The following is a 23,989-nucleotide window of genomic DNA, read 5'->3' as shown; positions in this document are numbered from 1 at the left end:
GCAGTGGACAAACTTATCTCCAATCAAGGAAAGGTCAGCTTTTCGATTCCAAGCTGCATTGCGCCAGGACAATACTTGCTTCGTGTTGAGCTTATCGGTATGTGTTGCGAACTTTTTATTGATGGATATGCTGAAGTATCTCTTTTTGCAGCTTTGCATGCTGCCGAATCGTATCCAGGTGCTCAGCTATATGTTTGTTGTATTTTCTAATTTCTTTCCAAATTTCTTTCCCCATTGACTCCGTTGATATTAGATGGAATGCGCTCAGATCCAAATAACCGGAGGCGGAAGTACGTCACCGGCAACCGTAAGCTTCCCGGGCGCTTACAAAGGTAAGAAACACATACCATCATTGATGAATTAACACAGAAATGCTAATTTACGCTAATGTAGGAAGTGACCCTGGAATTACTGTCAACATTTACAACAACTTGAAGTCCTACACAATTCCAGGTATGTTTATATTTTCATCACGCGTTATGATGTCTAATTAGCCAATAGGACCCTCTGTGTTCAGCTGCAGTGGGAGCAGTGGAAGTTCACCGGCCCCTAGTTCATCAACGACGGTAGCCTCCTCTCCCACATCAACTGCTCCAGCTTCTAGCTCCACTCCTACATCATCTGGAGCAACCGTGGCACATTATGGACAGTGTGGTGGAATTGGGTAAGAATTAACTTGAAAGCTGTAGAGGACATTGTTGATAAAAATGACATTCGAATAGATACACCGGCGCCACTACTTGTGCTTCTCCATACACATGCGTGAAATCTAATGATTATGTATGTACTATCACATTTAATATCATGAAGGGCGCTGACATTATTGGTCAAATCAGTACAGCCAATGCCTTTAAGATAAATCTTGGCCCATCCACCTTTATGAACTCTTTCATTCACTTCGAGTCATCGATATCATGTATATCATCCAGAGATTCTATCATATAAAATCATGTTTTATATTCCATAAAATTCAGCGTATTTTAGGCCTCTTGTAACTCATCGTATTTGTCGTCCAAGTTTTCGGAGAGAAAGCCAAGAGACTCTCGTACCTAAAAATAGCCATTAATAGCAATGTGGCAAAGATCGGTAAACCGGGGCAAACAGCGGTCCTGCGGGCCGGGATATAGTGACGTAATGTCAAGATGTTCTCAGGTTTGTCCAAGGTTTGTCCAAAGCTACAACGATGGTTTTGTGATAATTTCGTTTGCTCCAGTTTATTTTCCCTGTTTCAATATCTATTACGTTTAGGTATGTCTACTTTATCATTTCTCAAGTAGTATTAACCACAAACAGCGCTCAAGCAGCCAGCCTTACCTTTCGAGGTTTTAGCGCCGAACTTCGTCCATAGAACTTTGGCCTATTTTGGCTATCTTTCAATCCCAACAATCAACTATACCGTGTCGTGTCACCCCATATATTTCCTTTTCTGAAATACCGATCAACCGTTTCCCAAACGCTACTGATAGCCAACGCCGAGCTTGATTCTATTGCTTTGCAACGATGACACTAGAAAGGCATCGTCCTCCCTTTCTTCGCTGAAATCTCGCTTTCAGTGAGTATCCCTTGTCTCATGGCACAGATACTGACCTAACTTTGTGGTCCCCTGACCAGACTTCGAATGGCGGCTGCTCTTCTGGTTATGTCGTTGAAACCCTCGCATGAAAAATTTTACAACATAAAAGGTAAATCACTCCAAGTGGCATGACAAAACCACGCGACTTAACATGCTTCTTATAGAGTAGTTCGAATTCGTAAAGTCAACCTCCATGTGCTTCTAGTCGCGTTTTAACAGCGACCCGTGGTTATCAGGTTTAAAAACGACAGGACTGAGTCAGCTACTAGGCCACAAATTTCAAGTTACCAGTCCCGACTCTCCCAAACATGCTGTCGGTCACTTTGTTATCTCTTATTGTGGGTGCATGCGCTGTAAGCGCTAAAACTGTTTTCTCGGTATATACCACTTCCGTCTTTTCTGTTGTCAAAGGCTCAAATTGCACTTCTTTAGGCTGTCGCTGTTAACGGTATCGATCAAGGTCATGGCGTCGGTGTTCGAGTTCCAACTTCAAACTCTGTCTGTTTCATCTTTTATGCATATGCGAGGACGGCCTAGCTGACGTCTCCCATTCAAAGGCAATAACAGATTTGACGTCTAACAACATAATATGCAACACCAACTTCATCCAGCCCGTTTCTGATGTGGTCATCCCTGTCAACGCCGGTGACAGGATCACGGCGCAATTCCACAGAACCTCTGCTGGATACACCGGCCCTGACCCTTCAGACCCTATTGACCCCACCAACAAAGGGCCAATCCTAGCCTACCTGTAAGCAAAAAAAAAAAATCGCTGGTTTAATTTAATTAACAATTTAACTCTGCATTCAGGGCGGAGGTTCCGTCTGCCACCCAATCCACGGTGACAGGTATGTTATCGACTCGTAACAGAGAGGCTGCCACGTTCCGAAATTCAAGGATGTGATGATAGGCCTCAAGTGGTTTAAGATCGGTCAGATTGGATACAACGCTACCACCGGCCAATGGGGCTCGGATGTTCTTTTTGTGAACGGCGGTAACGCCACATTCACTGTTCCAACTTGCATCGCGTCTGGGCAATACCTCTTCCGTGCCGAAGCGATTGGTAAGAATCCTTCTCCATCTTTCCATCGTTAATATGTTTCTTAAATCAGATTTTTGACTATAGCGCTGCAGGCTGCGACATCATACCCAGGCGCTCAGTTCTATGTACGTCTTGGAAATTTCTTGTTTATAATTGTTCGGGAGATATAACGTTACCACTTAAACAGATGAGCTGTGCTCAAATTTCCGTAACTGGCTCTTCGTCGCCTAAAACTCCTGCGACTGTTAGCTTCCCAGGCGCATACACCCGTAAGTCGAAGCTTCATCGAAAAACCCTTCCATGTTTATGCTTATTGGTTGTCTACCAGCCACCTCTCCGGGTATCGTAACGTCGCTATTCGGCCTCTCGAGCTACACGCCACCAGGTACTGTGTTGTATTCCATTGATTGTTGGACATGCCTGATGTGTGTGTGCGCATGTAGGACCTGCGGTGTTTACCTGCTGAAGGAGGCGACATTTGATTGAAAGCACAACGATGCGCAATGGGAGATGCAAATTTTCGTATCCCACATGTCAGCAAATTGTTTTTACAACAATAAAACACATTTCTTGCACATTGTGACTTTTCACCAGTGGCTGGCAACATGGAACTGAGCTGAGCACTGGCACCACACATACACACCACAGACAGCCTTATCTCTCTCTCAAAGTACCAATCACACAAGAAAAAGAGCAAGAAACAGTTTGATCAATTGACAAGAGGACCAAAACCTGTCTCCTACACATGAAAAAAACCGATACCCAAACAAAACTAGCACAGTCAGAGCAGGAGGCTTGACAATACACTAACCAGCGCAAAAGGTATGATGGGCAAGGGAGGGGATGAACATAATATATGGTATGTGGCCTGGGTTATTTGATTTGAAAGGTAAGCTCGACGGATTGGGGCCCCACACCGCGAGAAATCGACGTGTGGGGCCCCAAAACATACGAGAATGGCAGTCTGCCCGAGTCTACGGGTGTAGAGGCAAGGGCGGAGTGCGATGCAGCCCGAAAATTGGTGATACCACTGGATGAGAGGGGAGAGGGAAAAGGTTAGCGCGCGAGGTTTCTGTGATGATGTGGTGATAAGTGAGAGATGGCTTACATTTCTGAGCTGCTGAGTGTCGGCAGTGGCAAGGCCACAACCGAATACAACACCACGAGCACCTACAGAAGGTTGGCGTTCAGTTTAGACCTGACCAATGTGGGAGAAGAGAGAGAGAGGGCAAAGTCACGTACCACCTACGACGAGGAGGGCCCCGATGGGATGGGGAACCGTGTATTACACAGGCCAAGGAGAAAGCAGAGGTGGGGGCAGGGTGTTAAATAGACGCCATCGATGGGGACCTTAGGGCAGGCCAGCTGACAGTGGACGACTTTGCACACGGTCTGTCTATTCTTGAAGAGTGAAGAGTTAAAAACGGTACGTGCTTGATCGGAATGAAAGCTTAAATGAATACACCCTCAAAGCTAAAAGCCACAGAGTCATGTAGAGAGGGGCCAGGGCACGCTCTGATTTGAAAGGATGATCACACGATATCGAGCAAAGAGCAGGAAACCAATCTTATTAATTGACGAGAAATAGAAGCAAACCGTTTCCTACACAAAGCGCGATAACACGATGAAGAATATTGAGTTACCATGCGCCATCATTAAATCGCAATCGCAAGAGAAGCCGCTAGTCACACAACCAAATGTATACGTCTTCAAGAACATCTGCTATCGTTGGGGTATGTAAGTTAAGCCATCTGAGCTGTTTAGAGGTACAGAACTCACCACCCATGGTGTAGAATCGTTCTGATGAGGGAACCAGTCTGGCCCAGTGAAGGAGGGAGCAACAAGTAGACGCCATCAATGCCTTAGGGCAGGCCTTGCCAGCTCGCACACGATACTGTAACTACCTCGAGCGATTTAGCGAAAGGCTTACCAAAACGGCATGGGGCAGCAGGGCGGGATTTGCTGGATAAGAGTGCATGTAGGACCCGCGAGTTTTAACGTTTACCTGCTGCAGGAGGCAAAATTTTACTGAACGCACAACGAAGCGCAATCGCATTTTTTACATTGTAGCTTTTCACTAGTGACTGGGCCTGAGCACCGGCCCACACACATATACCACAGACAGCCTTATATATCTCTCAAAGTACCAATCACACCCGAAAAAGAGCAAGAAACAGTTTGATCAATTGACAAGAGGACCAAAACCCGTCTCCTACACATAAAAAAAACCCATACACAAACAAAACTAACACAGTCAGAGTAGGAAGTTTTGACAATACACTAAATGACGTGGAAGGTATGATGGGTACGGGAGGAGATGAACGTAATATGTGGCCTGGGTTATTTGATTTCTGCCCGAAATTGGGTTGCCACTGGGTGAGAGGGGAGAGGGAAAAAGGTTAGCGTGCGAGGTTCCGTGGTGCATAGTGGCAGCGGTGGTGGTGGTGAGGGGTGGGAGATGGCTTACATTTTTGAGCTGATAAATCTTGGCAGCTGCTCAGTGTAGGCAGTCTGCTCAGTATTTAGTGTTTACTAAATGTCGGCAACTGCTGAAAGGAAAAGTTAGCGCGCGAGGTTCCGTGGTGCATAGTGATGATAAGTGACAGTTGGCTTACCTCCTTGAGTTGCGTAGTGTCGGCATCTGCTTCGTGGCGGCAGTTGCTCGGTGTAAGTGTAAGTGTAAATGTCTGCAACTGCTCAGAGGAAAAAAGTTGGCGCGCAAGGTTCTGTGGTGCACAGTGGTGGTGGAGATAAGTGAGAATCGGCTTACCTTCCTGAGTTGCTAAGTGTCGGCAGTTGCTCAATATTTATTGTAAATATTGGCAACTGCTCAGAGGAAAAGTTAGCGCGCGAGGTTCCGTGGTGCATAGTGGTAGTGGTGATAAGTGACAGTTGGCTTACCTCCTTGAGTTGCGTAGTGTCGGCATCTGCTTCGTGTCGGCAGTTGCTCAATGTAAGTGTAAGTGTAAGTGTCGGCAACTGCTCAGAGTAAAAGTTAGCGCGCAAGGTTCCGCGGTGCACAGTGGTGGTGGAGATAAGTGAGAAGAGGCTTACCTTCCCGAGTTGCTAAGTGTCGGCAGTTGCTCAATATTTATTGTAAATATTGGCAAACTGCTCAGAGAAAAAGTTAGCGCGCGAGGTTCCGTGGTGCATAGAGGTGGTGGTGATAAGTGATAAGTGACAGTTGGCTTACCTTCTAAGTTGCGTAGTGTCTGCATCTGCTTCATGTCGGCAGTTGCTCAGTATGTGGTATTATGAGTGTCGGCATCTGCTCAGTGTAGGCAGTCTGCTCAGTGTTTAAGTGTTGGTCGTGGCTTTGGCCGCTACCGAATACAACATTACGAGCACCTACGAAAGGTTTACGTTCAGCTTCGACTAACCAATGTGAAGAGAGAGAGACAGAGACAGAGAAAAGTCACGTACCACCTACGACGAGGAGGGCCCCGATGAGGGGAAACAGTGCTTACACCGTAGTCCAAGGAGAAAGCAGAGAGAGATGGGGGGTGGGTGTTAAATAGGCGCCAACGATTGGGAGACCTTAGGGCAGGCCAGCTGATAGGGACGGTAGACGATGGACGACTTTGGCACACGGTCTGTCTATTCTTGAAGAGAAGTGTTAAAACCGGTACGTGTTTGATGGGAATGAAGGCTTAAATGAATGAATGAATGCACCCTCAAATCCAAAGCTTGAAGCAGGAGTCACGCGTACGTACGTAGAGAACTCAGAAGGGCCAGGGCATGCTCTGATCTAGAAGGATCAAACGCGATCAAGCAAAGAGCAAAGAGCAAGAAACGAATATCATCCTATTGATTAACGAGAACCAGAAGCAAACCGTGTCCTACACAAAGCGAGAGAAGCCGCTACGTAGTTTGGAGGCAGCTTGATTAACCACGACTAGATGTATACGTATTCAAGAACATCTGTTATCGTCAAGTTATGTAAGTTGAGCCATAAGCCATCTAGAGGTGCAGAACTCACCAGCCACGACGTAGGATCGTTCAGTCCGGCCCAAGACGCCATCAAAGCCTTAGGGCAGGCCTTGCCACCTTGCACACGACACTGTGACTCGAGCGAGGCATCCTAACACGACATGGGCACCAACACCATCTCGCACATCAAAGCCTCCCTCTTCAGCGCGCCTGCAGGTACCATCCTCGTGCACGCATGCAACACGCACGGTGCATGGGGCAGCGGGATCGCACTTGCGTTCCGCGATATCTATCCGGCGGCGTACGGCGTGTACCGCGCGCACTGCCAGGCGCACGGGGAGTCGCTCGTCGGGACGTGTCTGCTGATTCCGGGAGACGACGCGCATGATATCGCGTGCCTGTTCACATCGCGCGCGTATGGGCGCCGGAAGGATGCGCCGGCGCAGATTCTGGCTGCGACAAGGGCGGCGGTGATGGATTTGCTGGAAAAGAATGTGTCGAATAAGCCGTTGCATGCTTGGTGTGTGTAGAATCATCTCGAGAGGGGTGGCTTGCTAACGTCTTGTAGTCGGTTCAACTCTGGCAAATTTGGTGTTCCATGGCAAGAGACTGAGGCTGTTTTGAAAGATTTAAAAGTTACTATGACGGTATACTCCACGGATTGATAGGGTCATACACTTTATTTTGCAAGAAAAAAGTTGATTAATCGTTGACAATATACCAATCTTGGCCTGGTGGTTGTCTACAGACATATTTTGCCTTGACGCCGTTAAATAGTACGATAACATGCTCGAGATGGACCGAGGCAGCAAAGATACTTGTGATCATATCAGAAAAGTCAATCTCTTGACAGGGGACACTGGATAGTGCGGGATAAAAGCGGATGATGAGACAATTTAAATGTTTTGCGTATGACAGATACTCTTCTATCCACTCAGTTAACTGGTCTACCATCTAGAGGGAATGAGTGAGTTTTGAGGATGAATGGTGGTGGCAGACGCACCTCGTAGTCATCTGGCTTGATGGCATCTGCGTCTATAGTGAATGACTTGAGATTGGGAGTGAATTCAGCGAGCTGGTCAGGCGCAAGAGTCTGGAGATAAGTAAAGTTGAGCATGAGGCGCTGGACACCCGCGGGCGATGTTGAGCGGGCAAAGCAGGAAACAGACGGGGGATGGTGATTAAAGTGATAGGAAGTGACATTGCGGACGGGGCGGCCGGGGATGACTGCCTCGACGACGGACATGGGAGCGGCTATGGAGACGAGGTTGGGGAACATGGGCGGGCGGATGGCGCGCGAGAGGGAGAGATCGCGGGGGGCAGAGACGCGGAGGTGGAGGAGACTGCGCTGGGACTGGAGGAAAGACTGGAGAGGCTCGTCGAAGAAGAAGCTGGTGGAGAACTCGTGGAGCTGGAAGGGACAAGCGTCGGGGCGGGGGAGGATCCAGGAGGACATGGGGCCGATGAAGAGGAAGAGGGCGCGGAGGCGGGGGAGCTTGAGGAGGGCGTCTGCGATGACGCCGAGGAACATGTCTACGGTGTCGTCGGTGATGGTGAAAGCGCGGACGCGGAGGGCGATGTCTGGCTCAGTGGCGAGCTTGAGACAGAGAGGGAGGACATTGCGGCGGGATGGATAGAGGGCGCGGTAGAGAGCCTCCTTGGCGACGGGATGGACGGTGCGGTTGACGCGGCACCAGACAGCGAGGTCCGGCGAGGGCAGACAGCTGAAGATGAGCCGGAGAACATCCAGCGGCGTCGAACTCGCGACTGACGGCATCCCATACACACAACAGTCTGCTCTCCCCGCCCATACAATCCCATTGTTGAATCTAGCAGGTCAAACCAAATACCACCCCCGGGCACCACAGCAGCACAGCCACAGCAGCCGCCATGTCCGCCTCCTTCCAGCAGGCCCAGCAGGACGGTCTCTGTCTGCGCTACCCGGAGAGTCTGCCCAGCCAGCGCGAGCTCACGTATGACAATGCCATCAATCTCCTTGTCCGCGCTGCCCACATGGCCACCACTGTTCCCTTTGCCTGGAGCTACATAGACAAGCCTGCAGACGGCACCCTTCTCCTCCTCTTTCTCCCACCCAACTCGCCCTTTCCCAACGATGGCATCCGCTACCAGGAGCCAGAGGTCAAGTACACCCTCCCCACCGCACAGCGCGTGAGCTCTCTTCCCCATCAGCCCCTAGAAATCCCGCTCACCCCCACCCAGGAAGTCGAAGTACACGAGATCAAATGCGGATTCATCCCAAACTCCCAAGACACATCCGCCTCCCGCGTCCGCCGCCGCTACCGTCTCCTCAAAACCACAGGCCACCAGCTCGTCCTCGTCCACTACACACGCGGCCCAGCCACACGTGAGTCGCGTTTCCATGCATCCGCTCACGCTTTTCTTTTATTCCGTCTTTTTTTTATATAGCAATCCCTCCTGCCCTCATGTCCCAGCCCGTCCGTGCGTACCCGCTCATGCCCGTCAACGAACCACCCGTGTACGTCCTCGGCGAAAAGACTGGGCAAAAAGTCTATCCCGGCGGAGTTGGTCCTGTCGGCGGCGGCAGCAGTAGCGTCGGTGTAGGTATGGGAGGGAATCCCATGCACCCAGGCAACCCAGTCCAAGGCGGTCTCCCTCCCTCCGCCATGGGCATGGCCGTCGGCGGCATGTCCTTCACCCAGCAGCAAGCCGCGCTCCTCGCGCAGCAGAACAGCACCATGGAGTCGCTCGAACGCCGCCGCGAGCGCGAGCGCGCTGCTGCTGCCGCTGCCGCTGTAGCCCAGAGGCCCGGGCCTGACCCTGCAGTTGCTGTACGTCCTCGTCCTCGTCCTTGTCCATACGTCGCTTACCACGTCACCCGTCACTCAGCGCCCTCCACAGCAGCGTGTCGTCGAAGACGAAGATTCAGGAGGTACGCCGTACGCTTCTAAACCTAATCAATCCACCCACAAAAAAAATTTAACAGACGAAATGGACTTGTTCCCGACGCGCACGCTCGCGATGGCCCGGTACAAGCGCAACCACGACTGGATGAACGATGTATTCAATCAAGCCGCCTTCGGTGCGTTTTTCTTTTTTTTTACCTGCCGTAGAATTAATATTATCTTATCTACCCAGGAAACGTGATACAAACTGACCCAAAAGTACGACCCTACTCTATCTTCTCCCAATCCGACATCGACGAAAAGACGGTATGCACACATTCCCCTCTCCCACCTCCAAGCTACTTTTCTAACAAACCTTTTTCGTAAAACAGGCAAAACTACAAGCTGAAGTAGAAGCACTCCAAGCAAAATCGGCACAGCGCAGAGCGGAGTATATCAGGTCGATGCAATCGTCCATCCAGGAACACACGGATATGAACATGGTCGGTGATACCGTTCCAGTCTAACTGTTAACAGTGAACACCCCGCGCCAAAAAAAAAAATCTTTTTGCTTGTTTTGCTTGACTAACGATCGCAATCCAATTTTCGTTCTTTTTCTCTTTTTCACTTATAATATTTGTTGTGGGAGTATGTACAATTGTGTGTGTGTATCGAATAATACAATAAATTGCTGGCATCTCGATGGAAACAGAAATGGAAATGATAGAGAGTAGAATAGAGTAGAGTGATCATGGAAACAAAACAGACTACGCTAATCATACATGGGCTAAAAAAGACGGTGATGGAATATGGAAACAATTTGTGAAAAAGTAAAAGTGATAAATAAGAAATAGAAGGTGAGTGTGAGTATGTCGGTGCAGTAGGCAGCAGGCAGCAGATATACAATGAGTTTATGCCACAGGAAACAAGAAATTAAAAAAAAAGAGGGAGAAAGGGAGACCCAGTTTTTCAGCCAGAAGCACAGGATACGATACAGTAAACAGTAAACAAGAAGCAGAAGCAGAAGCAGAAGCAGCAGTAGAAACAGAAAGGCAACACCCCAAAAAAATATACACGCACACGCACACGCAAGCTCACACCTGCCGCCGCCCAGACCCAGTCTCCATGCTCCTACTCCGGAGAACCATACCCATACCCATGCTCGCAGGCACCGGCGTCGCAGACGACTTCAAAAACGCCTCCAACGCCGACTTTTGCATCTGCGCATGTGCATGTGCGGACGTCTCTGCGCTCTTCAGCCGCCGCGCCGCAATAGGCGGCGAGCTGCTCGGGCGCTGTCTCCCGGTACCAGATCGTTCCCCGTGGGTGGATTTATCACCCGACACAGACGTACCCGCACCGCTATCGCGCTGGAGCGAAGAGCGCCATAGCGCCGCTGCTGATCGGTTCGAGGATAGAGCAGGCTCAATGATATCCTGCGCCGCCCACTCCTCGCTCTCCTCCTCCTCCTCTCCAAACGAGCTCTCCCTCCTCCCCCTCGCTCGCCCCACACCGCCCCGATGAAGCCCCGCCTGCATACTATCCACACTCTTCCCCATCCGCATCCCCATCCGCCCTCTCGGCGCAGACGCCGCCGCCGCCGCCGCCTCAGGATCAAGGTGCATCTCCTCAGGCTGCTCGAGGCCGTCGGGCGATAACACCAGATGTCCATCCGGCGGCGTCGTCGGCACGACGCTAGAGCTCGGCGAGCGCGAGGTCAGGAACGGGTGTTTGCTCTGCCTGCGGCCCCTGCGCATCGGAGAGCACTCCGCCGGCGACGCTACGACGTCAACGTCAACATCAACATCGACATCGAGCGCCGAGTCGTCGAGAAAGGCCGAGTACGGCTCCGATGCCGTCGATGAAGACGTACTGGGCGCGATGATCTCAGGCATATACGCGTCAGCCGTCAGCGGATCAAGCGGCCGGCGCGACGCGCTCCGACTCGCGCTGCGTGCAGACGAGGAGGTGTCAGTCAGAGCAGGCGCGCGGGACAGCGACCGCTGCACTCTCGACGCCGATCTCCGCGATGCTGTCCCCAATGACGGCCGAGACGGCGACGCCTCGCCACCACCGCTGCTGTTATGATCCCAGGTGCAGTCGTGTGACGAGTCCGGGATCGGGATGGTGCCTGGCCGCGAGCGAGAGCGCGAGTGGGCTTTTGAAGGCGGGTGCGGGGTGATGCTCTCTTTCGGTGTGTCAGAGGGTGTCACATCGTCGCCTTCGGATCCCCAGCCGACGCCCCAGGCAACGTCATCGACCATAGCGATCGTCCATCTGCTCGCCACAGACCGGTCTAAGCAGCCTTGCAAGATCCTTTCCGCTCCACGGCCGATACCCGAAGGGACTTGATATGTGCCTTTGAAATAATTCAACAAGCGAGTCAAAGGAATCAAAAGGCGAAGGACGCACCATTCAAAATTTTCATTTGCAACCTGGGTTCAAACGAGTCAGAAAACGGCAAAGAACCAGTTAACAATGTATATAGCATAACACCCAAAGCCCAGATATCTTGACTGGGGTGAGGCCGCAAAGCATCGGAAGTTTGTGTCAAGAGGAGTTCCGGGGCAGCATACGGAAGCGAACCTGGCTGAAAAGCATGACTCGGTTCGTTGGTAGAAGTGGAATTTCGATGACGAGTAGTGTTGTGGCGAGCAAGATGGTGACTGTGGGTTGTGAACACCGCTGTGTGTCGTCTGGATGTAGGTGCTGCGAGGGAGACTGCACGGTGTAGACCGCTGTTTTCAGCAAACGGATGATCCGACTCTGGCTGCTCAAGCTCTTCGCCTTCTTCTTCCTCCAATGAGCCTATCCGCCGGCTCATACCAAAATCCCCAATTTTGCATACGCCCATTTCATCTACGAGGACATTCTCGAGTTTGAGATCGCGATGTACGTATCGTGCGACTTCATGCAGATAGCGCAAGCCTCTCACGACCTGTCTGAACATCATGCCGGTGTCGTCCTGAGGGAGTGCCGGATTCCCATCGCGCTTGAGGATATCAAAGAGCGAGCCGGCAGGGCAATACAAAGTGAAAAAATAGTCGGCGTATGTGGAGTGGACTGTGGAAAAGAGCGGGAGGACGTGCTCGTGACTGAGAGAAGCCCACACGGCGGCTTCGTGCTGCAGCCGCTTTCGCGCCTGTGGGGCGTTGCCCGCTTTGACGAGATCTGAGCGGCGGATGATTTTGACCGCTGCAACAGCGCCGGAGGACGAAGTCGCCCGTCTGATTATGGAGGAGCTGCCGTAGCCTATTATGCCGCCCAGGGTGTAGCCTGAGATGACCTGGCCCTCGTCGTCTGGCTTTGGAGTCGACACGACTGGACTGTGGAAGGAGGAGAGAAAGAGGGCGGCTGGAGAGGCGGCGACAGAGGCAGGCCTGGGCGAGGGTGTTTTCCTGGCAGATGGACCAGCATCGTCGGGGCTGTTCTGAGACAGAATTGCAGCAGTTGCCTTTTGGTTTACATCGAGGGACTGTGCCCTGTAGGACCTGTGTGGGTTGGAGCGCTGGGCGTCCTCATCGCTCTCGCACGGAGGCTCTACTATGATGGGGCGTGGGTGGGTATGTTCGGGGAGGTGAGACCAAGAGGCATTGGAGGCGAGATAGGCGGTGGATGAAGAAGCAGTATAGAGGTCCCCAGTGTGCATCAATAAGCAGAGGGAGACTTTGGGGGATGTGGGAGTAGTGGGAGCAGGGCAGTAGTGGTAATGTATGAAGAGAGACTTTGTTCGGCTGGCTCCGTGGATGGGGAAATGCAAATGGAATGCAATCAAGAGACCACGTGATGTTAATTGGACTGATGGGCACCGCCACAGCTTACACGTCACTTAGAGCCCGATCTGTTTAGCCGAGCGGAACTTTGCTGCTGGCAGTCATCTTATAACGCGAGCGTCTCTCTGTCCATTCTCTGTGCTCTGCAATGTCCTTCGTACGGTATGTGTCTTTCTCTGGAATGCATCCGGATCTTAATCTCTCCACAGGCTCATTCTCTGTGTCGCCGGCGTCTATTCTATGTTTCTGGCAAGTAGATCCATATTGTATTGACCCTCCGCTGATCTCTATTGTAAATAGCTTTGGGCTATCGCTCAGGAAAGATGTGCGTCACTCCATTCTATTCACCAGATCTGTGTTCATCATACTCCACAGTGTCCGTCCCATTTGCACACATAGATGGCAAGTCATCCCACAAGTTCAAGTCTGCCCTCTTCATGGGCACATGTCAGAGCGCGCTCAGTTCTGTGTCCGCTCTGCTGTATATCCTCCTCCGTCGCAAGTCCACAGATACCCTCTCCAAAAGCCTCGGTCTCGAGCACACAGAACCAGTGGCAGTTAATGGTGCTGCCAACGGGAACGGCAAAGCTAACGGAAAGCACCACCACGACAAGCCCTCTACGCGTTTCTCCACCAAGGCACTTCTGCTTCGATACCTTCAGTGCTCTGTCTTCATAACCTCTGCCGCACCCTTTGGCTTCGCCGCTCTCTCCTACATTTCATACCCCGCTATGGTCCTCGGCAAGTCGTGCAAGCTCGTCCCCGTCATGATCATGAACGTCCTGCTCTACCGCCGCAAGTTCGCGCCCCACAAGTACCTCGTCGTCCTCATGGTCACCACCGGCATCACCATCTTCATGGGCATGGGCGACGACAAGAAAAAGTCCAAGTCCCATGGTGGCGGCAACGGCCAGGCACAGACGCCCTACGCCAATCTCATCGGCATATCCTACCTCCTCATCAACCTCGCCCTGGACGGCGCCACCAACTCTACCCAGGACGAAATCTTCACAAGGCACAAAGTCACCGGCCAGCAGATGATGTTCTGGATCAACATCTTCTGCACCCTCCTCACCTCCATTCTCTCTGTTCTCCCTCTGCCATATATCCCTGTCATCCACCCCTCGGAGGACGGACAATCGGAACTCGTTGGCGCACTCACCTTCATTTCAGAGCACCCGTCTATCATTGTACCTCTTGCTCAATTCGCTCTCACCGGTGCTCTAGGTCAACTATTTATCTTTGAAACACTCCAACATTTCGGATCATTGACATTAGTGTATGTTATGTTGATCTTGTGCAGATCCGATATAGCTCACCTATTTTCTGCAGTACGATAACCTTAACTCGTAAATTATTCACCATGCTACTGTCCGTGGTTGTTTATAACCATACCCTCACCATGGGCCAATGGCTGGGCGCAGCTGTTGTATTCGCTGGAATATCCGTGGAAGCGTTCGTCAAACGCAAAGGTACAAACTCCCCTCTTTCCCCTGCACTCCCGCCACTAATCTTTTTTTTTCGCACAGATGTCCACGCAAAACGCGTTATTCAGGAAAAGGAAAAGGCTAAGATAAAATCATTGTAATATTAGAAGCATATTTAGAGTTATGGGCCCTGGGTCCAAAATGCAATGCAGTGGGGCAAGATATAGGAAGGGTATGCAGTGTTGAATTGCGGTGGGATTCACATAGTTACAGATAACAACCGAAAAAGAGAAAATGAAAAAAATAAAGAAAAAAATATAGGAAACCAATGCAAACCAGATGGGGACAGCCACGACGGATGGGTATTGATCCATCATATCCGTCATTATGTCTGCATCGCGTTCTCGTCTAGCGAGTCGGCTTGCATGAGCGGTCGCTTTCGGTCATCCACTCTGTGTGTCGGTGAAGGGTTAAGAAGTGATATGGAATAGAAGGCGATCCGAACGCACCGTTCGTTGTCCTCATCATCTTCATCCTCGCGCTTACGACGGGCTACCGTTCTCTGCGCCGTGGGGAACGCAGCATGCGCGACGCTAGCTTTGTATATGGCTTCGTATTCCTACACAGATGCATCCCAGTCAACATCCCAAACAATGCGATAGCGCAGGGCGCTTAACGCACCTTGATCTGGGTCAAAAAGCCGCCGTTTGGTGAAATGCAGTATCGACGATTTTGCACCAGATGCAGCGCATCCTCCCACGAGAGCTGGTAATGCTGCATGACAAACATCACGACAAAGGCCGGAGATAATGAGATCCCTCCTGGTAAAAATAAAAAAAGAGGGAAGGGGATCGTTGTCAATACAAAGACAAAGCCGGTTTTTTTTTCTTTGCGTAAATTTTACCCACCGTTGCAGTGCACGAGGACGCGCCCTCCTTCGTTGATAGCTTGATCAATGAAGGCTTTAGCACTGGAAATAGAAACGGGGGGTTAGTGGCAGCGATAGTTGGATGCGGGGAGCAAGGGGGACGCACGCGGGGAAGAGGCGTATGAGATTCTGCTCCTCGTTATCCTGCACATCGAGCGTCATGTACTTGAAGTTATCGGGGAAGCGCGGGCGGACAGAGAACGCCTCTTTGGCATCGCGGATGCAGACACTGCATAGCGCACGAGAAAGGTGTAATCGCGCGTCAGTCAAGGACTCAAGTGGCGCTGGGAGAGATAGAGGGGGGATGGAGGGAAGGGGTGTGCGCACATGTGTGTTACATGCAGACTGAGCAGCGTCTCTAGCGACTTGGACGCTACGAAGGGGCCGAGAAGGAGCCCTGGGAGGATCTCCTGGCATTCTCTGCGCATCTCGTACCTACGACGAAGAGACAAGGGGTGGATCAGCCGACGCGCAGAGGGAAACTGGATGGGACGCACCGCCATTCAACGTCGATCGGGCCCTGGATGACGCTCCTGAGCTGCTCTTCGCTCATCGTTGAGGCCATTGGAGGGGATTGTTGAGTTGGGGAGGGGCGATATGGTCAATTTAATCAGTGGCAAGCAGCGGACTTGACTTAAATTACAACAGCCTCGATCCCATTCATTAACAGATCACGCGCCCCCCGGCTCAGTGCCAAGGCCATCTCCTCTCTTCCCTCTAATTGCTTTCACCTCCAACCACATTCAACTGCGACTTGCGCAAATCTGTTTCATAAATGTCTTTCAGCGATTCTGATGATGAACCTCCGTGAGTACCACAGTTCACTCTGAAGCAAACACATAACTTACCAATGTTCTTCCCAGTTCCCTCGTCGAGGCGTCCGATATCTCACAACCCAATCCATCATCCGCTCCTCCCTCGCAATCCGTGCGCGTACCACTGACAATCATATGCGGCTTCCTAGGCGCCGGAAAATCGACTCTGCTCAAGTGGGTCTCCCCTTCCAACTCGCACCCTATGACGTAACGACCCTTGACCCGTTCTGAAGGCGCATCCTCACAGAAAAACATGGCTATCGGATAGCGGTCATCATGAACGAGTTTGGCGACACTGCTGTGAGCATCCTGTGTCACTGCTGTTGCCTGCGTGGTATCACTGACATCATTGCACCACACCCAGGACATCGAAGGTCCGTCTCGCTAAGGCCCTCTCCGCGCTCCACCCTTGGTAATAACTCATCTCCGACTCTCGAAACAGCCAAAACGATCAACGTATCTTCTGCCGATGATCCAACGGCGGAACAGACAGAAGAGTTTCTAGAGCTCGCGAATGGGTGCCTGTGCTGCAGCATTAAAGACACCGGGGTAGCCGCCATCGAGAAGCTGATGCAGAAGAAGGGCGCTTTCGATTATATCCTGCTGGAGACTACCGGCCTGGCCGACCCTGGTCAGCTTACCTCAATTAATTTGCGGTTTCTCAGCGGCTGAAGTCTGAAGTGATGTACTATAGGTCCTATCGCCTCGATGTTTTGGCTAAACGAAGAGTATGCCAATGGGCTTGCGGATATTGTTCTGGATGGTGTTGTCTGTGTGGTCGACGCGGTCTTTGGGTTAAAGGTAACCCTTGCATTATTTTTAGCAGAATGGCTTGTATCTGACAACTGTCAGCAAATGGAAGAGGATCATGATACGGACGACCTCAAAATTGGCGAAAGCGTACGGCAAGTCTCTCCGTTTGTAAATTCACCAACGGGTAATTCTAATTCACCGTTGCACACAGGCAGATCGCAGGCTCAGACGTGATATTGCTTAACAAATCAGACTTGGTAGACCCATCATTGCTGGCCGAAACGGAAGCTACCATAAAGCAGATCAATCCCGCCGCACCGATATACAAAACCGTCAAAGGAGACATTGACCTCAAGCACATCATCGGCATTTCTGCTTACAGACTCCCCCCTCCTGACATGTCAAAGCCAGACGGCAACGCCGACGATGACACCCACGTCCATTCTGAAGATTGCGAACACACACACGAGCTGCCACCCAACCACTACGAGTTGCGCGGCATCTCGAGTCTGCAAGTATCATGTGGAATCCTGAGCGAGGCGCAGCTGGACAAGCTCGACGTGTGGATCCGCACCGCGTTGTGGGAAAATAAAATCGAGGATGGTGGTGGCGGGACGTCTGACCTCAAGGTTCTGCGCTGCAAAGGAGCGTTTACGTCTGAGAAGGGCGTGCACTATGTTCTGCAGGGTGTGCGGAGCATGTACGAGATTTCAGAGCTGCCATCGACCGATAGCATGGGCGTACCTGACACAGGAAAGATTGTGCTCATAGGCAAAGGCTTGGATGACGCAGTCCGGAAGAGCCTGGAACATGTACTCGCAGGATAAAGTGACGTAAATATCCCTGTAATAAAAAAATCGATTATACTAAACATACAAATGGGAGCACGATAACATTGAGAAAAACAGAGATACATGAAGGGGACTACACTTCTATTTTTGTTGCAGTCGCAGTCGCGCTTGCTGGCGTTGGTACTTCCAATTTTGCGACTTCCAATTTTAACCGTTCCAGTGGCGTTCCAGCAGACCGCGGGCCCAGCAAGATTGTTCCAAAGGTCCCTTTGCTGAGGAACGACGGGTTCAATGTGCTCGTGGTGTGAACAACCTTGATGTCAAGTACCATATCAAATCAATAAAATGCATTTGAGGGCCCATTGAAGGAAAGCATACTTTTGAGAACTGCTTCAGCCGACTTGGCAAAATAAGCACATCTGGCGCATAATCCAAATCTCCTTCATCCACCATCCGCGCACCGTCAAAATGGCTCATGTCCAGATTGACTTCGGCGGACAGGTCAGGCGGTGGCGGGAAGATAGGGTAGAAGCTACAAATTATATCGATCAGAATTTGTTTGTATGCGGGGGTGGATCCAGTCGGTGTACCTTCTTTGTAAGAGCATGTGCCGACACAGGTTAGCCATGACATCGTTAGGTAGATCGTTAGCTTCGGCTGGAAGAGGTTCGACTTCTACTCCTCGTTTGAAGTATTCCTCTTTCCTTAGGTGGAACAAGGTATCTACGCTGGTGGCAGCGAACGAAACGTCGTTAATAGTGAACCGAGCAGGGTTAGGCAAAAGATGAATGCGCTGCATAGCAAAGGGATTAGGTTAATTCTAAACTCCTTTCTTGGTACGGTTACAATACTCACAGGGTTGAAATTGAAGACATCAGCGTCAAGCTCTGGCTGAGGGAACGCCGCGTGTGTGCTTGTCAAATCTCGCACGGAAGGGAGTAAAAGCACTATGCTTCCAGGTGATGCTATCAGGAAAGCTTTTAAAGGATCCACAAAGTGGGCACGGAACAGATTTGCTGGAGAAACATCCAACTCTCCCGCTTTGATTTTTGGATGAGCGGCATCAACGAATGGGCCAATCTGATATGGTACTTAATAACCAGCCGTGAAAAAATAAGAGGGCGCGTACCAATAGTAACACGTCCGGTTTCTGTGCTTTGATTTGGTGAAGAAGGGCACGCCATGGTTTGTACCCAATATCAGAGTCCGTTGTAAAAGGACCACAAACAACCATCATATTAATTTGGTTTTGTGATGTCAAGGGGTCCATCTTAGGGTTGATTAACCTCTGAGCTGCAGGGGACGGTTTAAGGGGCGGAATCTAACGGAACATGAGGAAAATTGAGGCATGGTAGATAAATTTCACGTACACTAAGCACTTCTGTGGCCAGGAAATATCCTCCGCCTCCGTTCTTGCCTTTCAATACAACAATCGCTCCCGGATATATCCCAAAACCTCCTACACCCTTGACAGATCCTCTAACTTTAATTGCTGGATCCAATGTGAGCAGTACGCGAGCACCTGATGATAGCATACGCGATGATTCGATAGTAATTGCTCCTTCAACCAGCTTCGCTATCGATCCAGCTTCGGCATCATGTGTGATGCGTCCGACAACAACAACTTCCTCCTAAAACATTTTAAATGTAAAATCAAGACTGGTATCATTGTATTACTTACATCTGTTGTAGCCGAAGGATCCCCGAACTCGGAAATTTCATAGTGCGCGCGAATGAGATCCGCAAAATCGTCAATCAGTTGGTCAAGAGCTAGTTTAGATACACGCTCAACTCTCGTTTTTAAGTAAATGCCATCTAAAATTTACTCACAGTCGCTTCTTTCTGATATCTTCTCAAACATATATCGGTCTAAAAGTGGGAAGTCATGTCGAGTGCGCGGCTTTCAAGAAATTCATTTCTACTCACAGGCACGTTTTTTTCGCGATTCCGCATCCGATGATGGTCCAACGAAGCTGACATTAGATGTCTGGACAGTGTTACTCCGATGCACCCAACCTGATTCCACTTCGGTACCCTCTTGCTTCACCGGAAGAGGTTGGACAACAGTTTTATTGCTGAACCCTCGGCCCATCCCTGTTATGAACCTATTTCGATCAACCTGGGCAGTGTTGAGTCCCCGAGACGCGTTCTGCGCCCTCGGTGCATTTGCCTTGGCCAGATTCTGCTGAATCTGCGTCTTCACACCGCTCAAAGTCTCCATTGTGATGGGCATAATTTCCGACCGCGTCGTCGAAGGTTTGTAGTTCATCGCTTCGACCTTGAATCTAAAGTCCTCTGGACTTATGACATACATTTTACATATAGAAACGCCTATTGTCGCGTCAAACAGACGTCGCTGGTGAATTACAGCAAAACTCACATTCTGGAATCAATTTGTCGTCAATTATGTGCCCATTGTCCCTAAAGACGCGTTCCAACTCTTCACGTAGCTGGGAGTCCATTTTGAGGTATGGTTATGTTGGAGAACGGAAGTTCCTGTGACGATTCTCTGTCAATCGAGGTGACGGTGTAGTTCAGAGTCTTTCACGCGACGCGAGGCGCGAGTCGCATTAAAGATCGCATATTGACACGTGACCTTTTCCCCTTTTCTTGGGCAGGGGGCATTTGAGCTTTACCAAGATTTCAAGGTTTCAGGTGTAATAGAGCAAGAAACAGCAGATAAAACGAGAAAACAGCAAAAATTGCAGTCATTATCGATGATCCTCGTTTGTAAAGTAACGCCTATTTCGCTAAATAACATAACGACGGACATAGAAGTACCACTAAGGAGCCTTGCAAGCCTAAACGGACAATATCGGTAATAATACAACGCAATATTCCAAAAGATGTCGAAGAAGTATAGTAGATACGTGTGTGGTGGGGTCCAATCATGCAATCGTTGGAGTATGCGTAATAGAAAAGGCATTTTCTACTTTCCTTCTGCGGAGGCAGGACTGCGCATCCAAAGCTCATGCGGACCCTTTGCGGGATACGAAATAGACAGCCCCACCGGAATTGTGTGCATATTGAGGTTACGATCAGCATATCACAAATTACACAGCTGCCTTGATTTCCTCGACCACAGTCTCGGATGTGGTTGTCTCTTCGACGACGGTCGTAGACTCGGCGTTGGCCTCGGGTTCAACACTAGTTTGGTCTTCATCCGGAACATTTGTGTTCTCATTGGTTGCCAGTCCGCTCTCTTTATTTACGGGGCTAGTCGAATTTGTGGGCGAAATCGAAATAGGGTGTGCACCGTTGTTGTGACCGTTCCCCGGAGTTGCATGAGGGATACTATTATACAAAAGACGATCAGCATCCCGTCTGAAACTAGAGGCACAACGCTCACTTCTCCGGATTCGGGATCGCAGTACCAACAGTGCTTTGGGGAGCAACTCCGGCCTTTGAAAGAGCGTAATCTCCAGAATCAAAGTACTTCCGATCCTGGTCAAGTAAACTCAGATCAGATGAACCTAGAGGCAGAGACATTGGACAACAAACGCACCTTCTGCATCTTCATGAGGACGCTCTTATGTGTTGGCAGTTTTCCATATTTCGCAAATAGCTGTTGCTCTTGCGGGTTCAGGTTCTATAATGCAGATGCAGGTTAACGAATAGTCACTACATATTCCCAGAGGCAAAGTGACCTACGCTGATGTCGACTTTATTGCGTTGGAAGGGATTCATGTTGATCGATGACAGGGAGGATAGTGGCAAACGAGGGACACAGCTGGAGGCTGAGGTTGTAAGCAATCCTCGGGACGATGATGATGATGATGGTTAACGAGGATGACAGTGAATATAATATATTGAACACCAATACTTAGATTGTGACCAACTTTGATTCCCCGCAGTTGCTCCGCAACGGAATCAAACTCATTGCCTTGTAAGCCGAGATGCCGTTTAATCTTCCGACTTTCCCCGCTCGGCTCAATATTATTTATTTGCCATCTTAGCTTGATCTTAGCTCTAGATCCGGGAGCGCAAAATGTATTGCATAAGTAACCAACGTGGAGCGAGCTAGTCGAACTCAATAGCAAAAAATCCATTGTCACTTGGAGCTTTGCGGAACCCTTCTTGCTCACAAGTGCGATCCACCAATTCCTGCTGGGTGCTAAAAGAAGAGTCGCTTTCCGCTGAGAGTGAGATAGTGGTGGGCACGCGCTCCTGACTCCCCAGTGTTATGGTACTGTTATTCTTCCCTAGAGATAAAGCAACCGCATGAGGGGGGCTCCCCTCGTAATCGAGGGGTATGTAGTTCGGACCAAAATCGTAATCCAGGTGCAGGGCTGCAGAGCGGGCTTCAACACTCTTCCCGTTGTCTTTCGCCTTTGTGTCGAAGTTGGCCCCACAAGCAAACTGTTCCATGTCCACATCCACGTCGGCAAACAAGCAATTTCCGTGATTTGCATTCGCGTCTTCCTTTTGGATTTGTGATAACCAAGCGCGGGATCCTTGGTGGCCTCTGGACACAAGACATACATGGTCCAGGCGGATCTCGTCAATTCTAGCCAATCTTGACCTAGGCAAATTATGCGGCTGCAAATTATCGGTATTGGAAGCAAGTGGTATTCCCATGGATGCAAAATTAAGCTTCTCCTGAGAGCCTTCGACTTCATCTTCATCATCGCCTGACCAGTCACAATAACTGCTAGAAATGTCGGCGTCTCCAAGATCAAGTTCCGCCGAGGTAGCATAGTTTTTATACCACCTAAAAGTGTATTGCGACCCTAGACGATCTCGGAGCTCAGAGTCATTATCATTATCTTCAGTCCTAGAATTGAGATGCCTGTCGTCTTCGATCCCATCTTCATTCATGCGTTTCTCCTCTGAGGAGAAAACGGGCGGCGCCAAAGCAAATTCAAAGTGAGGCCATGTGTGCTCGCTAGATTTCTGGTGCATAGATTCTCGATATGAATACCCCCCGTCCGAGTCGAAATTGTATTGCTCAGAGTACGATTCCAGAATCCCAGAAGAGCTTAACGAGGAGACAAAGTCGATCTCATTTTTGTCGTCAACTTCATGTTCAAGCAGAACCGCGTCTCCCACGTCTTCTGGGATGCAAATAGTTGATGTACCCTGAGATATTAAGTTAATTAGATTTTGGACAATCATAGAATGGTTTAAACCTTAAACAACGGTCGTTTTAACCCTAAACGATAAAACCTTTCCATACCGGCTACAATGTAGTCTCTTTGCATATCAGGGGACAAATTTATTTGCGCCTCTGGTTCTCCTATATCCCCAATGAAATCAAACAAAGCAGCAGCCGCAAACGACGATGATACGCCTGACTGCCGTTTGCAAAGCTATGATGCATAAATGAATATTTTTTGTCCAACAGAGTTGTTTGAGAATTTGCCTTGAATAACTTATCACATATGCGTTGAAACTCCGGATTCAAAGAGCGTGTTTTAATACGGGTAATCGAATGAGATATTGATGTAAAAAAGCGGCTTTCTACATCAAGTTGCTGGATATGTCAGATTTCATGCATCAATACTCTGTCGTCAGGGGTACCTGACACCAAGGGCCAAAAATTAGGGGGTAGCGTCTGAAGGATGTTAAAACGAAAATTTTGATGTAAAATTAAACAACATACTTGACAAGCTGGAAAACGACAAATCTTTCAATGACGCTATTTACGGCAGTCAGATAGGGCAATGAAAGTACACTGCGAGAGAACGGGTTTAATTTGGCGGCAGCTTGAAAACCCGTTTTCTCTGCGGGAACATTATTTCGAATTTTCCAGATATAGTCGAGGTCGAAACCGACCAATGTAACAGACAGGGCATCATTTGTCGACGGAAATGGACGAGCGCCAGTGCAGGAAACTAAGGAAGCAATGGACCATTTAGCATCATCGTCAAGGTGGCTGGACAGGTGCATATTGTACAGGTTAACAGGCCAGTATCTTCGGAGATATAAGAGTCGGACACAGCAATTATTCCCAGTTCGTGTGCATTCTGAGAGGAGCTCAACACGTTAAAACTCGTTGGGGAGTGGATTATGTATTCAAAGGCAAAAATACCAAGCGCAGATAATCCAAAAGGTGACGGGCTATGCAAGAGTCCACAAGTATACCAGGAGAGA

At 49.9% G+C, this 23,989-nt stretch overlaps 11 protein-coding genes across 11 annotated transcripts; 5 read left to right on the top strand and 6 right to left on the bottom strand.

Moving 5' to 3' along the window:
- Positions 1-1,881: 1,881 nt before the first annotated feature.
- Positions 1,882-3,081, top strand: JR316_0007183 (putative endo-beta-1,4-glucanase D; the record flags this gene model as incomplete). Its single annotated transcript, XM_047892926.1, has 9 exons — positions 1,882-1,926; positions 2,006-2,071; positions 2,185-2,324; positions 2,384-2,421; positions 2,484-2,636; positions 2,700-2,740; positions 2,803-2,884; positions 2,944-3,000; positions 3,059-3,081. 9 exons carry the CDS (start codon positions 1,882-1,884, stop codon positions 3,079-3,081), a joined length of 645 nt encoding a protein of 214 aa, XP_047748208.1.
- Positions 3,082-6,706: 3,625 nt separating this feature from the next.
- On the top strand, positions 6,707-7,210 carry JR316_0007182 (ADP-ribose 1''-phosphate phosphatase; the record flags this gene model as incomplete). The annotated part of the gene is made up of 2 exons (XM_047892925.1): positions 6,707-7,065; positions 7,114-7,210. The coding sequence occupies 2 exons, from the start codon at positions 6,707-6,709 to the stop codon at positions 7,208-7,210; spliced, it is 456 nt and encodes a 151-aa protein (XP_047748207.1).
- Positions 7,211-7,247: 37 nt separating this feature from the next.
- On the bottom strand, positions 7,248-8,322 carry JR316_0007181 (uncharacterized protein; the record flags this gene model as incomplete). Its single annotated transcript, XM_047892924.1, has 2 exons — positions 7,248-7,499; positions 7,549-8,322. The coding sequence occupies 2 exons, from the start codon at positions 8,320-8,322 to the stop codon at positions 7,248-7,250; spliced, it is 1,026 nt and encodes a 341-aa protein (XP_047748206.1).
- Positions 8,323-8,435: 113 nt separating this feature from the next.
- On the top strand, positions 8,436-9,936 carry JR316_0007180 (SWI/SNF and RSC complexes subunit ssr4; the record flags this gene model as incomplete). The annotated part of the gene is made up of 6 exons (XM_047892923.1): positions 8,436-8,910; positions 8,973-9,355; positions 9,414-9,456; positions 9,511-9,606; positions 9,663-9,736; positions 9,802-9,936. 6 exons carry the CDS (start codon positions 8,436-8,438, stop codon positions 9,934-9,936), a joined length of 1,206 nt encoding a protein of 401 aa, XP_047748205.1.
- Positions 9,937-10,503: 567 nt separating this feature from the next.
- On the bottom strand, positions 10,504-13,058 carry JR316_0007179 (MAP/microtubule affinity-regulating kinase 4; the record flags this gene model as incomplete). The annotated part of the gene is made up of 2 exons (XM_047892922.1): positions 10,504-11,768; positions 11,822-13,058. 2 exons carry the CDS (start codon positions 13,056-13,058, stop codon positions 10,504-10,506), a joined length of 2,502 nt encoding a protein of 833 aa, XP_047748204.1.
- A 447-nt stretch (positions 13,059-13,505) lies between these two features.
- JR316_0007178 (UDP-galactose transporter-like protein 1) lies at positions 13,506-14,770 on the top strand (the record flags this gene model as incomplete). Its single annotated transcript, XM_047892921.1, has 3 exons — positions 13,506-14,461; positions 14,515-14,654; positions 14,712-14,770. The coding sequence occupies 3 exons, from the start codon at positions 13,506-13,508 to the stop codon at positions 14,768-14,770; spliced, it is 1,155 nt and encodes a 384-aa protein (XP_047748203.1).
- Positions 14,771-14,994: 224 nt separating this feature from the next.
- Positions 14,995-16,102, bottom strand: JR316_0007177 (Serine/threonine/tyrosine-interacting protein; the record flags this gene model as incomplete). Its single annotated transcript, XM_047892920.1, has 7 exons — positions 14,995-15,061; positions 15,119-15,228; positions 15,291-15,430; positions 15,518-15,579; positions 15,644-15,766; positions 15,865-15,972; positions 16,035-16,102. The coding sequence occupies 7 exons, from the start codon at positions 16,100-16,102 to the stop codon at positions 14,995-14,997; spliced, it is 678 nt and encodes a 225-aa protein (XP_047748202.1).
- Positions 16,103-16,312: 210 nt separating this feature from the next.
- JR316_0007176 (COBW domain-containing protein 2) lies at positions 16,313-17,932 on the top strand (the record flags this gene model as incomplete). Its single annotated transcript, XM_047892919.1, has 8 exons — positions 16,313-16,344; positions 16,401-16,526; positions 16,586-16,652; positions 16,717-16,726; positions 16,795-16,983; positions 17,047-17,153; positions 17,205-17,269; positions 17,317-17,932. The coding sequence occupies 8 exons, from the start codon at positions 16,313-16,315 to the stop codon at positions 17,930-17,932; spliced, it is 1,212 nt and encodes a 403-aa protein (XP_047748201.1).
- A 97-nt stretch (positions 17,933-18,029) lies between these two features.
- JR316_0007175 (DNA polymerase alpha subunit B) lies at positions 18,030-20,358 on the bottom strand (the record flags this gene model as incomplete). The annotated part of the gene is made up of 10 exons (XM_047892918.1): positions 18,030-18,209; positions 18,275-18,428; positions 18,487-18,689; positions 18,752-18,976; positions 19,026-19,217; positions 19,267-19,527; positions 19,578-19,666; positions 19,727-19,765; positions 19,823-20,227; positions 20,277-20,358. 10 exons carry the CDS (start codon positions 20,356-20,358, stop codon positions 18,030-18,032), a joined length of 1,830 nt encoding a protein of 609 aa, XP_047748200.1.
- A 591-nt stretch (positions 20,359-20,949) lies between these two features.
- On the bottom strand, positions 20,950-21,583 carry JR316_0007174 (mRNA stability protein; the record flags this gene model as incomplete). Its single annotated transcript, XM_047892917.1, has 4 exons — positions 20,950-21,190; positions 21,246-21,340; positions 21,402-21,485; positions 21,548-21,583. The coding sequence occupies 4 exons, from the start codon at positions 21,581-21,583 to the stop codon at positions 20,950-20,952; spliced, it is 456 nt and encodes a 151-aa protein (XP_047748199.1).
- A 333-nt stretch (positions 21,584-21,916) lies between these two features.
- On the bottom strand, positions 21,917-23,785 carry JR316_0007173 (uncharacterized protein; the record flags this gene model as incomplete). The annotated part of the gene is made up of 3 exons (XM_047892916.1): positions 21,917-22,975; positions 23,417-23,450; positions 23,499-23,785. 3 exons carry the CDS (start codon positions 23,783-23,785, stop codon positions 21,917-21,919), a joined length of 1,380 nt encoding a protein of 459 aa, XP_047748198.1.
- Positions 23,786-23,989: the final 204 nt, after the last annotated feature.

Source organism: Psilocybe cubensis, chromosome 6 (genome assembly GCF_017499595.1).
Source record: "Psilocybe cubensis strain MGC-MH-2018 chromosome 6, whole genome shotgun sequence".
Lineage (NCBI taxonomy): Eukaryota > Fungi > Basidiomycota > Agaricomycetes > Agaricales > Agrocybaceae > Psilocybe > Psilocybe cubensis.
This window is presented reverse-complemented; position numbering and strand designations above follow the sequence as displayed.